The following is a 12,779-nucleotide window of genomic DNA, read 5'->3' as shown; positions in this document are numbered from 1 at the left end:
AAACAGTAGAAATGCTGAAAATGGTGGACAAGCAGAGTCTCAGAGAAGTTGTCCTCCAGAGTGTTTTTCAAAAAGTTTTGAAAAGCTTTGTGAAGACATTGAAAGGTCTGCTGCTTAAAGTAATTCACTAAAAAAAAAGGAAGCTGTTGACTTTATGTATTTTTTTAAATTATCCATAACAATAAATCTGTTTGTTAGGTTAACATATAACTTTCCAAAGAGGTGAACAAATCCAGGTTGATGAAGATAATATTTTTGCTCTCGAATGAAAAAAAAAATGCATGCAACCTCTTCTGTGCATCTTTTTTTAGCCTGTGAAAATGCAGCACAATAACAATAAACCTGCTTGAAAATGTGTCACCACTCTTAAGTCACCCTCAAAGTACCCGTAAATATCCAGGGTCACCATAAAAGCTTCACGGGTGTGTTTTATTTACATGAGAAAAAAGACGAGCAGCAACCAGTTTTAACAGTTCTGCCTCCTCGGTGAGTTTTCTTGTATTTTCAAGCTTTATAGAAGCAAAACCAAGTGAAACAGATTAATAAAATATATTTGTTTGACTTAAAAAAAAAGGTGACTTGTTTATAAGGTCATAAACCACAGGTTTAATCTTTGTGGGTTTGAAATATCTTTATAAATCATACACCTCATCTCAAAAGTATCTAATTCTGTCAAACAACTGGGAAGTCGAATTTCAGCCCTGAAATGTTTTTTAAATAGAGTAATAGCATCAAATGAAAAAGAGGACGCAAAGGACCTGCTCCTAGACTTGAAATGACTTGTAACCTGATTTCATCCTTTTGTTTCACCTCCAAAAGTAGCATCCCATTCATTTAAACTCCTGCAGTTCTTCATATAGACTTCATATAGTCCTCAGTTACCTACTGGTAGCAGTTATTAAATTACTTAAGTAAGCAATCCAAGACTACTCATGCAAATTAAATAAAAATCAAAGGAAAGTTTCCCAGGTCGGCTCTACAGTCGAAAACACGTCTTTTTATGTGCAGCCTCAGAGCACCACTCCACCCCAAAGGGCGTCTTTACCCCTACTTGGGAAAAGCTGATTAGTCCTCAGTGAAATGAAAAAAAAAAAAAAAAAGGAGGATCAAGTGTAGAGCAGCTCTTGTTTTGCTCAGCATTGCGTGGCACCTTGATTAGCTGGGCCTGGGTTTTGTCACTGTGGTGCCCTGAGGTGACACCCCCCCACACACACACACACACACTCACACACACTGCCCTCGTTTTGGCTCATCCCTCACGTGCAGAAGATACAAACTATCCTCGCTATGGTAACTGTCAGCCAAACAGCAGTCAACAGTGCAGTGAAGGTGAGGCATCCTCCGCCTGCCAGACACGAAGTGCCTGCGAGCTTCCCCCGTATCTGCACTGCATCAGGCTCCGGCTCGTCTTATTTACCCCTGAGAAAAACCTCTCTCCCTCCCCGTTGTTGTCTTTTGAGAAGGGGCTGCAGCTCGGCGCTGCTAGATCAGCAGATCTGCAGAACACTTGATTCCAAGCCTCATGCTCAGCATCTCAAAGTAAATGTTCCCAAGAAACTCCAGCAGCAAGGCCTCGCATTATTATCACGGCCGTGGCTTTCAGTTTTTGGAACATGTACAGTATGTATCAACAATCGAGGATATCTCCCTGGAAAGAAAAATAAATATTTAATAATCATAGTGCCGTGCTCATATCTCAGATATTTCCTCCTGCCAGGAGTATTGGCTGGGTGGGAAGTGCTGTATCTGTTTGCTCTCATTTCGTGCTTCAGGACTTTCGCAGTAGGTGGAAGACAAGGGAGCTTTATGCTCCCACTCACGTCTCTGCTGTCTCCGTGTGCAGCTGGTGAGGAGGGAAACATCTTATTAAAATTTCCCCTCTCATCCGCCTGACGCAGCTCTAGTCAGGCTACAAGGGGGCGCCTACACCGACACCTCTGTGTGAAAGACAGTGTGCGCTTTATGCAGCGCTGCTATGGAGGTAGGCTGGAAAATTTATGCTGGGTTTGAGCTGTGCTTTCTTTGGCACCGCTGGCCTCTGGGCCAGGCTCGTTCGTCTGTGAACTGACAGGTTCACCTTAACCCAAGGAACCCACGAGCCGGATCCCAGGGATTAGGCACTCCTCCTGAACGATTTACCTTGCAGTGTAACGGCAGAGGTAGCAGCCTTTGTGTTGTGGAATTTGACAGTTTGCAAAATAACACGTCAAATCTAGACTATTAGCATTTTCAGTATTTTCAGGGTCTCCTACAAACAAGTTCTATTGAATGCCAAAAAAGGGTCATTAGCATTAGCACTATAATACAGTTCCTGTCTGTGGGTAAATGTGAGGAACGCACAACATAAATGAAATACATTTATTCTTTGCAGAACAGGTCCAAGATTTGCTGGTTTTTACGTATATGAACATGTATGAATTTTCAGATTGAAAACTTTTAGAGACAGGTTTTCCGATCTTCTTTCATTTTCAAAACCACCAACACCTAAAAATATATTGTTGTGAAAATACAGAAAGTTTCACATTCACTCTAAATTGATCACTAAACAAGAGATGAAATATGTGATATGAATCTTGAGTTGATCAGTTTAGCGTCACTTATAGGCATGAGAGTTAACAGTCATGCTTTACCATCCATCCATCTTCCCTACTGTTTAATCCTGTGCAGGATCGCGAGGCGCTGGAGCCAAACCCAGATGACTGTGGGCGAGGGCAGGATGCATCTGGATGGGTCTCCAGTCCATCACAGGACAGACACAGAGAGACAGACGACCACACAGACTTACTTTCTCACTTCGAGGCAGCTTAGGGTTCAGTTGTCCTCACACGCATGTCTTTAAACTGTGGGAGGAAACCAAAGGACCTGCAGGGAGAACATGCAAACTCCACACAGAAAGTGAAATGGCTTTAAGTTAAGAAGAAGAGATGCATTTGATCCTTCAAACAGGAAAAAGGATTCAGCAGAAAAGAGTAAAAGAAGGTTGGATGAGATTGGTGCACCCCTCCAGCCCATATCCCCATCATCATACAGCTCTGGCTATGTTCAATGTGGTTGTTTAAAAGAAAAAGAAAAGAAAAGAAACATCCTCTGAAGTCGAATCAGGGTTTTTTTTGGTTTTGTTTTGTTTTTTTGAAATCCCAGACCAGCCTCTGTCAGGGTGGTGGTCTAATTGAAGCTTTGCACCGTATGAGCTCTGAAGTTGTGTATGTTCTTTTTCACCTTCCTACAGAACCGCAACTTTGAAGTCAAAGAGGCAGACTTTCAGCAATTAGCCTTCTTCTCTGTTTTTGCCCAGGCGGCAGCTGGTTGGGAAATTACAAGGCAGCAGGTAGTGGAAACTCCCATGTTAACTCCCTCCCTCTGCTTACATAACAGACTCGGTAGTTCAAAGTAGCACACATTTAGGTTATCAAAATGCAGCTATGCTACACTTTATTAAAATAAAGCATTTTTTCTTTCCATTGATCAAATCTGAAAAGACATTTCACCAAAGCAATAGAAAGAAGACAGCCAAGTCAAACTGAGCCACAGATGGGTCGCAAAACAAGCAGAATATTGTTACACGTATGTGGGTGTTCCACAAAGAGCTGTCTGAGTGCGCTGCTTGCTTGGCATCTCTGTCCCATTAACGTGGAATATGGTAGGAGGCTGGAATCAAGGTTTCTTTAGGTCAAACTTCCACTCTGGCCTTGTGGCTAATGAGAAACAGTCTTCCTTCCAGCCCGTTTTCCACCTTTCGCTCTGGTATTTTCTCATCTGCCCTCAGGATCCTCTGAGAACTGACGCCAGAAACAAGACAAGAGACTCAAGGACTCAAAGCAAGTTTCACAGTTTGGACACCAATAGTGTGATTTTCCATCTCTGGAATATTAGAAGTTCAACTTCAGCATAACCTTTACAATTGAAAGGGAAAAAAAAATTGGTCTCAAAAACAGAAGAAATCTTTCTCAGTTCTGTTTGTCATACTGTGAACTCCAAATAGTGAACATTAGTGGATCTTACGTTGAGTATTTAGATAGGATTTTGTAACGCACTGATATTTCCTGGTGTCAGAGAGCGTTGGGATCTATAAAGAAATATATAATTACACAATGCGTTACACTGTTGTAGTTTACTTTTGTCGTTAAGGGAGTTTGTTCAGGGTCGAGTGAAGGCCGTCATCAAGGTAGTGATGAAGAATGAGCGTAGTAATTCTAATTATCTCAGTTAGATAAGTCTGTCACTATTCACGCTTCAGCTCAGATTCTGAGTACTGAATGATATCTACCATGACAGTTTTTTTTTCCTTTTCACATCTGGTTTCATGGCAGCTTCGGTGGCCTCAGTCGGGCTGGTCATGGTTGTGTTCTGGACATTCTGTGGTATTTTGATGGCCTTGGAGAGGTCAGCCACGTTGGCCTGCCCCATGATAGTAATGCAGTTGACCTGAGGTAATTATTTGCGTATGAAATTAGTTACCCAACATAAGCAGAGTTGGAATGATTTTGTCTAAACAAGCATGGCTCCATGACACATGGGTTAATCTGGCCCGAGGCCTCTGTTGGGTCTTGTTATGACTTAGCCTTCATGTCTGCATTGGAAGGCCCATGGTGACGGGGGATCTGGCTTTGTGGTGGTGGTGGTGGTGGTGAGGGGGCTCTGCTGAAGGGTGGCTCGGTTCAAGAGGGCTGCATGTGAGGGTAATCGCTGTTCTTACAAGCTGTTGCTCCAAGCACTGCTGGGTCAACATGTCTTTTTTTGGGAGCCGGGCAGAACGCGCAGAGCGGCGTTTGCCTGTGGGCTGCGAGCGTGTGTCTTACAGCCTCATCCCTCTATATGCTCCAGCTGATGGATGGCTCAGCTCCACGCCAGAGCCCTTCTTCCTCGCTCCAAACAGCTGATTTATGTCTGGCCCCGGACACTTGCGCTCGATGGCTGGAATGCGAGGAATTTCAAAGACCCCTCCTCTGCTTGTCCCGTCCACACGCAAACAAATGGAGCAGGCGCCTGGTTGGGCAGATGAAGGGCCCACCGATGCTCCCACAGCGGGGCAGGGAGGCAGAATGCAAGGAATGTCAAAGGCAAGAAAATAAATCCGCCTTGTCTCCCTCTTTCTGTCAGTCGGTTCCTTTTTCTCTCTGCTTTTTTCTTTATTTGCATTTATTTTTAGTTTCTTTTGGAAACTGTTGGAGTTGTTACACAACAGTGGAAAATCGTTGCAGCATAAATTACATATTACTTGGCTGATTCTTAAGATTTCATGCAATCCATGAATGCACAACTTCTATTTCTGATACTGTCTTTATGGTGTCTTCATTCGCCTCTGATAATAGGGACACACACAAGATCTTTCTTTAATGCTTTTCATTAACTTGTGAAAATATTTTTTATACATTCTCAGCAGGAGCAAAATCTGTGGACACCCATGTGATCTCTGGCACCCCTATAAAGAGGTCTTGGACCCCAGGAGGTGAACCACTGATCTCAATCATTCAACAAAACAAGGAAATGTTGTGGTAACAGGAAGGGTCTCCTACTTGCGCAGTTGTCACATTCCTGTGAATTCCTTCAACAGTAGACCATTCTGCCATTGGTGTCCCGTCTCCCATGTGAGCAAAGGTTACACCACAGCATGAAACAGCACGAGGAGAGAATGAAATGCACATACAGTATAATTCTTCTATTAGTAATAATAATTTAATTACTGAATTTTTAACCACGTCACGCTATGTGTTGACACACTGCACTGCTCATGAGTTCCGTCGCCTAATGGCTCTGGGACTCGACGCTCAGTCATGGTTTGTGTATTGTGTTTGCTGCAACAAAGAGAAAAGGCAGAGTAGGAAAAAACAAATGCATTTATTTGTGTTACATTCAAAAACTTAAATATGCATAGTGTTCTCTTGTTTGAAATGTGGCAAGTGAATTGTGACAACAGTGCTTTGATAAACACGCTTAAACTCGTAAAATGAAACAGTCTGAGGATGAAGAATGTAAAAAAAAAAAAAATCCAACTAAAGCAGAGCCTCAGTTATCTTGTTTATACTGGAGGAATTGAACATAAGAACACCCATCTATCATGAAGCATTCTGACAGTAATTGAAACTCAAAGGCACAATGGCTGTGTTTTAGCTTTAACTCAAACGCACGTGCATCTTAAACAAGCTGCTGGCATGGCAAACAAACGAAAGAAGTGAAAGAAGAATGAACACTCCATAGAAGCTAATATAGTTAAATGTTTTGACAATAAAAACATAAGCAGCTTTCTCTATCGCAGCTGATTTTCATCTCAATGATATATCCAGACACCATTTTGATTGCTTTGGGAGTCTTTCTCTCCTCTTATGGCCATATTATAATAATTCCCTTTCTCCTCTGGGGGCCCCCGATGCAGCTCAAGGCCTGCTCTTCGCTGCGGGTTTATCCATTATGTTGAGCACGTCATCCAAGATGGATGGGCCAAGATCGAGTTCGAGAGAGAGGAAAGACCCTGTGATCTGGGCAAGGGAATCGTGCGACGTGCTCTTTTCTTTGGAAAACTCAAATTCAAAATCACAGATGCGGCCCTCCTCCACGCCGCTGTCTCTGTCCACCCACTCTCCATTGCACTTGGAAAGCTCCTGCTTGAAGCCCAGGGAAATATCGTTGTTAAAGTGTCCATATCCGTTGCAATTAGAGTTGCCATTGAGGCTCCCGCTGCCGTTGCAGATCTTCCCCTGGAAGTCCCCTTTAAAGCTGTCGAAGCTGTCACTGCTCGTGGTGCTGTTCAGGCTTCCGTTTGCTTTATAGGTGCTTTTGCTGTGGCCATTGATGTAATAGGAGGATGGCTTGTCAAATCTGCTTTCGCTCTTGTTTAATTTGTTGGCTTTGGCCACGGCTTTCAGCGCCTTGGAGTTGGGCTTGTCTGTGCTTTCCAGCAAGTCCAGGAGGACGTCTGGTTTTGACTGTATATCTGCAAGAGAGGGAGACGCGGGCTCGCTGCTGAAGACGTCTATGGTGCGCAGCAGGGCATCCATCTGCAGGATCTCTACCTCCTCTGTGCTGTCAGGCTTTATAACAGTTGCGGGTCCCATGATGTCCTCCAGTGGCTCCGGTGGCATGGGGAACACAGAGGTAGAGAGTAATGGAAGGGTCAGGGCCTGGCAACCACCGATAGTCGGGAGGGAGATTGCGTTCTTGAGTACTGGAGAAGGAGTTTCAGAGAAGGAAGCGTCGCCTGTACTGTTAGCTCGCAGGGCATACTGAGGATGAACATCCACTTTTCCTGGCAGGAGCTCATACTTCCCCTGAAGGAAGGACATATCACCAAACGCATCTCTCTCGCCGCCCCTCCCAATGTGGATGGTGTGGCGAAAGTCTCCCAGTGGCGGACTGATCATATCAGGGGACAACATATCCCTCAGGCGACATTTTTTTCCTTTCTTGCTGTTGTTGGGTTTCAGATATATGGGTGCTTTGGCTGGCATGGCGGCTTTTTGCGGAGGAGATCTGTTATTTGGGGTGAAACAGTTGGAAATGCTTTGTCAGATGTGAATGTTACAGTGCCCCAGGGGAGGAGCTCAAATTACATTCTCAGAGACATGCAACTCATGGAGGACTCCAAAAATAATCGCAGCATTGATCCGGAAAAGGCTTTCCGAGCGGGGCCGCTGATGTCCGGTGATCGAGAAAGGTCAAATGGGCACTTTTCCTGCAATCAGAGACAAAGACAGAAGAGATCTGCGTTTAATGAAAACACCAACTCAGCAGTGATAAACTTCCTGAAGGTTTCTTTGATGAGAACTATCTGTCATTTACAAAAACAAAACACTGCAGCTTTATCATTATTAAAAACAAATCTGGCAATGAACACAAATCCCAGAAATAAACTCATGAAAAAAAAAACCTTTCTCATCCTCTTTTTGCATCTGGCAAGCTCAGAAGCCAGAACACTGGAGGATGAGGCCTGCTTCTGAGGGCTCTTTTTGCTGCTCTATTCACATTTCCACACACGAGCCTCCTTTGGCCTCTATAACTCTGGATGTGCTAATGTGGAACAGCTGGACTGCAGATTGGGAGAGGAGAAGCAAAGGGGGGACTTTAGGAGGATCAGAGCAGTGCAGCCTGTTTTAGCAACGAGCTACTGCTCAGACACACTCAGGGATAGGAAGACATGGGCCAGATTGGGAGAAAGAGGGGAGGAGAGGGGGAGCCTTAAGGGGTTTAGAGGGGGATTGTGTGTGAGAGAGAGCAAGGGATTTCAGGGAAAGTGGATCTTAAGAAAGAAGGTGGTGCAGATTGCGATTTGATTTGGCTTTGATGAGTCAATGGTCAGCCGCAGCTTTGATCAGCGCCGAGATGCCGGCCAGGCTGCACAATATGTAAGGACAGGTAAATATTATTAAAGGATGCAATAAAAGGTGCCTGATTCTATTCTGCCTTCTATAAATGTTTCCATTACAAAGCCAACTAAGAATGTCACCGTGTTGGCAGCCAGCTTTACATAGCACGATCTCTGTTAAAAAGAGGGAGAGCATTGGTTGGACCATTTGAAATGACTTGGCAACAGAATAGAAGGAGTGTTTGTGTGTGTATGTGTGTGTGTGCGTGTGTGTGTGCGCGCACGTGCACGACGGAGGGGTGAGCAGCAGTAAGAAGAGAGCTTGCCCATTTATAGACATATTTACTTATGGGAGATCTGTCAGCAGTGACCGTCTGACAGAGTGCTCCGCTGTACCAAAGTGTCTGGGCGGTCAAGTCCACCCCAAAAAAGAGAAAGGGTTTCGCTGGGAAAACATCCACATTCCTGCTGCAACCATACAGACTCCTACAGGCGCACTGCCTCAGCCTTATCAGAGACGCTTTAAGGAGACTGTGTTTATTCAGCAGGAACATTAGTGTGGAGCCAGAGAGACTGTCCACTTGCTTTGTATTTGAAGTTACAAACCGGTTCAGGGGCTAAAACCATAAGAGGTATTATAGGATACATTTTCAGCTCAATAAAAAACGATCAACAAAAAGCAAGGAAACAACAGATGTGGTGCATCTCAGAGTCACACCTGCTGAATTTAGAGGGCTGTCTGTGCTGAACTGTAATACCGCTTTGTGCCACAAGTTGGTGTAGTGAGTCACTGTAAATAAGCAAAGAAGCAATGTGTTTTAAAACTGGTATAAAAGTATATAAGAACCAAACCACTAAAAACTGACCAGATGCTAAAGTGATTCTAAACTACAAAACACACAAATCGTTCAAACTGTAAAAAGTCGAAATTGTCTGACTTAAGGGGATGCCATTGCAACACAAATAAACCCGTCAGCCAACTAGTACGACGATTCTATATTTAGAAATGACAAATACTGGGGGGATGCAGAACACGTGTGAGTGTGTTGAACGACAATGCTGCTCTCCAAGGGTGCTTGTCTGTGTGAAAGCGTGTGAGTGAGTGTTTGTGTGAGGTGACTGAGATAGCAGATTTGAATGCACACCATGTGTGAGGTGAAGGAGGAGGAGAGCGTTTGTTTGCTAATCGTGAAGCAGGGAAAGAAGTGCGGGTGAGAACCGCCACAAAGTCTGTTTCAAGGTTTTCTTACATTTGTCTTTACCACAGTTGATATTATTTTTCTGTTTTGAGCATTTCTTTTCCCTATTGCTGCCACTCCTCAGTCCTTTCTGACCTTGACAGCTGATGCTCACTGCAGTGGGGAAACTGGCCTGAATAAGAAGTGAATCCAGCCAAGAGCTGCTTCCTCTGTGCTCCTGGAGTGCAGTGCAGTTTTTCTTTTTTTGGTGTTGCTGTTCTTAGGAAAAGAAGGCCAGAATTGTGCAGGATGGCTCAAACACTTTCTCTGGAGCATGGATCATTGATTATTGGTTTAATTTGGTGAAATTCGACAAATAATCAGCAAGTGCGTGCTGTGCTTGGACCCTCCATCACTCTCCTGTGGCATGGAGAACACCCAGCTCATGCATTACAATGGATGATAATGCTGGACGGAATCAATAACATGGACCGATATTTTTCCCTGAAGCAGAGAAATCTAACTCTTGCAGCTCTTCAAGGAGACATCTGCTGTGCATCCCACCCAAGGTCAAATTTGTGGCCTGTGAGAAGTCAGCTGGTACGGTGAAAGCTTGAAGTTTTGACCTTCGCGTCAGCCATCCAGCTGGAGCTTAGTTTGGTTTTTGTGGCAAACATGAATGGAATTCCAGAGGCCACCAGTCAAGTATGGGGGGAAACAATATCCTCACGCCAGGCTTTCATGTCTTTACTGCCTCCATATTGTTTATGAGAGTTAATTTAATGAGCGATCGGGTGAATGAGTATTGATCTTTGATCTGTGAGTACGAGAATCTTTTGAGTCACAGCAATGTTTGTTCAGCTTATGTTGGCTCATGAGGACATTAATCAATTACAACAGTTCAGGAAGGACCCCCATAGCCTGCTGATCCGGAGAATCCTTAAGCAGGTGTACGCTAGCATATCTCATGGCTAAGGCAAACTCCAATAAGAGGCAGCCTAGCAAGCGTCGAGAGGTCCCAGCCCAATGCAGACCGCGATCTTTGGTTTCACTTACACCTCAGGGGAAGTGGGGATCTGATGGCACCAGCCTCTCAAAATTGCCTGCTCCGAGCAGCCATCCAGTCATAATGGGAGCTGCAGGGTAAAAAACCACTGTGTCATCGGGTCAGCGACAGCTATCAGTCTGGGCATGAAGCAGTCTGGAGCCGCTCCAGCCTCTTTTAAAGTGGAGCGTTGCCTCATTGGTCCGTTGCTGCCCGGAGGGTTAGATACCAGCGAGAGGGCAGCAGAGGGACCGAGGTGATGAAAGTTGGAGGGTGGGAGCAGATAAATATGGGGTTGGTATCTGGTAATTAAACTAATGGCTCGTGATTTGTCTGGGTATTTCTAGACACCTCAAAGTCACGTGCGATATAAGTGGGTCAGAATATCCTGGGACGGAGTCAAATCCTCCGGTAGCCTAAATAAATGCCACAGTTCGATGACGCTCTACAGTTCATATGCTCAGCTAGAAGAGCAGCTGTCCAAAATATGACCTGTATATGACTTCCTGCCTCCGCTAAAATAGAAACCGTGCATCCCCAAAATATTCCTCTCGTGATGGGATTACTGAGAAGGAATTTCACATCAGCGCTGTTGAAAATTAGCAGGCTATTCTGAACTTCTGCTGCAGTTGTGGTCAGTGCAACATCATCAGGATGTGGGCGACAAATGCCAATCCCCCTACTGTCGCCGCACAACTTCGACAGAGTTTAATATCCACAAATACGCCACAGACATCTCATCGGGGCCCTGACTTCTTTGAATCACAAAAAGACCCTTTTTCAGGGATGTTATAAAAAGCAAAAGCACATACCACAGAGTGTAATGGTAGCCTTACAGAATAGATTGAGCTGTTTGCTACATAAAAAGAACCTCAATTATAGGCAAAAGGCATTACTTTCGAGGGGCCTGGTGGTGGTTCTGGGACCGGGGTGAATAGCAGGGTGGAGTATTTTGTTCTGTCTTTCTCTCTTGCCTCCCTTATGCCACCCCGCAAGCATGGCCGGCACTTGCCAAAGTTATCATTGGCAGAGTTGAGCAGGAGCAGGAAGCCGAATCAAAGGGTACGAAACATGAAGAAAATGTCAACATGTGCTGGCAAAAAAAAGTCCTATGCGAAAATCTGTTTCTCTTGAGAGATAAAGGCTCAGTCACAGCTCTGATTTTCAATAGAATGAGCCTCAAACATGTACCTTGAACAAAAAAAAATGACTTGCTTGGAAAGCTGGGAGAATATCATGTTGCTCAGCTCGTGTCGGAGAGCCAGACGAAACGTTTCCGTACCAGCTTAACTTACCATGCACGCATTCACTGCTTCTAACCACGCACTGTCTCGTACTAATGCTGATGAAAAGACCTGTGCAGTTAAATGACCGCAGGATATTTCTAGCATTGTTCTCATCAAGCATGTTCAGTGTCTGACTCACCTCGGATGGGAGAGATCTGGATTCTTCCCAGGGAGCCACTGGCGTCCTCTTGAATGCTGCAGCCTCCGGACTGATGTGTCTGTGTGTGTCTGTGTAATTGTGTGTGCTCAGTGGTTGCTGCGCTGCTCCTGTGGCTTGTTGACACTGCCCTGCCTCCTGTCTCAGCCCCGGGGCTTGCACTTCTGTCGATTGGGACGTCTGCCGGACAGCTGTTTTGGAATTGCTCTCCGGCTCCTATTCCCCTCTGAAGCAAGTCAGTCTCCTCCTACGCCTCCCCTCACTCCCCCTGCCTCTCTCTCTCTCTCTTTCTCTCTCTCTCTCTCTCTCTTTCACCAGCACCTGTGCGTGCCTGTCGTCTCTCTCCCTTAGAGCTTGGATTTTTTTTAAGCAACACTGTGGTGTTTGAGAACCCTCCTCACTTCCTGCAGCACTGAGCTTTCAGTCTGAAAATTTAGCACTGCGCAGAGAGATGCAGATGCCTCCTGGGATGTGTGGTTCTCTCTGTTCTCTAAAATAATCCCTCAATAAATATACTGCAAGTGTCTCACCCCTCTTCTTCTCTGCTGCACCCTGTCCACATCTGATAAAAACCGATTCTGTAAATGCAGCTGGCCGGAGATAAACTGGACTCACCCCTGTGTGTCGTTGCAGCCTCTGCTCGCCTGTCTGTGTGTCACACAAGCACACACACTCAAAAGGAAAACCTCTGCAGAATCCCTTCTATGTGAATCATCTTGCAAGTGGTTATTTTTGAAAGACGCAGCCAGGCTGAGGCGACACAGTGCGAATGGGCCAATCACTGCAGAATACTGCAGCACTGCAGCACGTGCGG

The 12,779-nt window shown here is 45.1% G+C and overlaps 1 protein-coding gene across 1 annotated transcript; it reads right to left on the bottom strand.

Moving 5' to 3' along the window:
* Window positions 1-5,819: 5,819 nt before the first annotated feature.
* On the bottom strand, window positions 5,820-12,370 carry cdc42ep3 (CDC42 effector protein (Rho GTPase binding) 3). Its single transcript, XM_030106956.1, has 2 exons — window positions 11,948-12,370; window positions 5,820-7,669 (listed from the first exon to the last, which is right to left on the bottom strand). Exon 2 carries the CDS (start codon window positions 7,443-7,445, stop codon window positions 6,375-6,377), a length of 1,071 nt encoding a protein of 356 aa, XP_029962816.1. The 5' UTR covers window positions 7,446-7,669; window positions 11,948-12,370; the 3' UTR covers window positions 5,820-6,374.
* Window positions 12,371-12,779: the final 409 nt, after the last annotated feature.

The sequence above is a fragment of the Salarias fasciatus genome, chromosome 13 (genome assembly GCF_902148845.1).
Source record: "Salarias fasciatus chromosome 13, fSalaFa1.1, whole genome shotgun sequence".
NCBI lineage: Eukaryota > Metazoa > Chordata > Actinopteri > Blenniiformes > Blenniidae > Salarias > Salarias fasciatus.
The sequence above is the reverse complement of the archived record's forward strand: the minus strand, read 5'-3'. Positions and strand labels throughout refer to the sequence as shown.

What these genes read in the sequence shown, in the direction of transcription:
- cdc42ep3 (XM_030106956.1), bottom strand. Translation starts at nt 7,445, where the DNA reads ATGCCAGCCAAAGCACCCATATATCTGAAACCCAACAACAGCAAGAAA.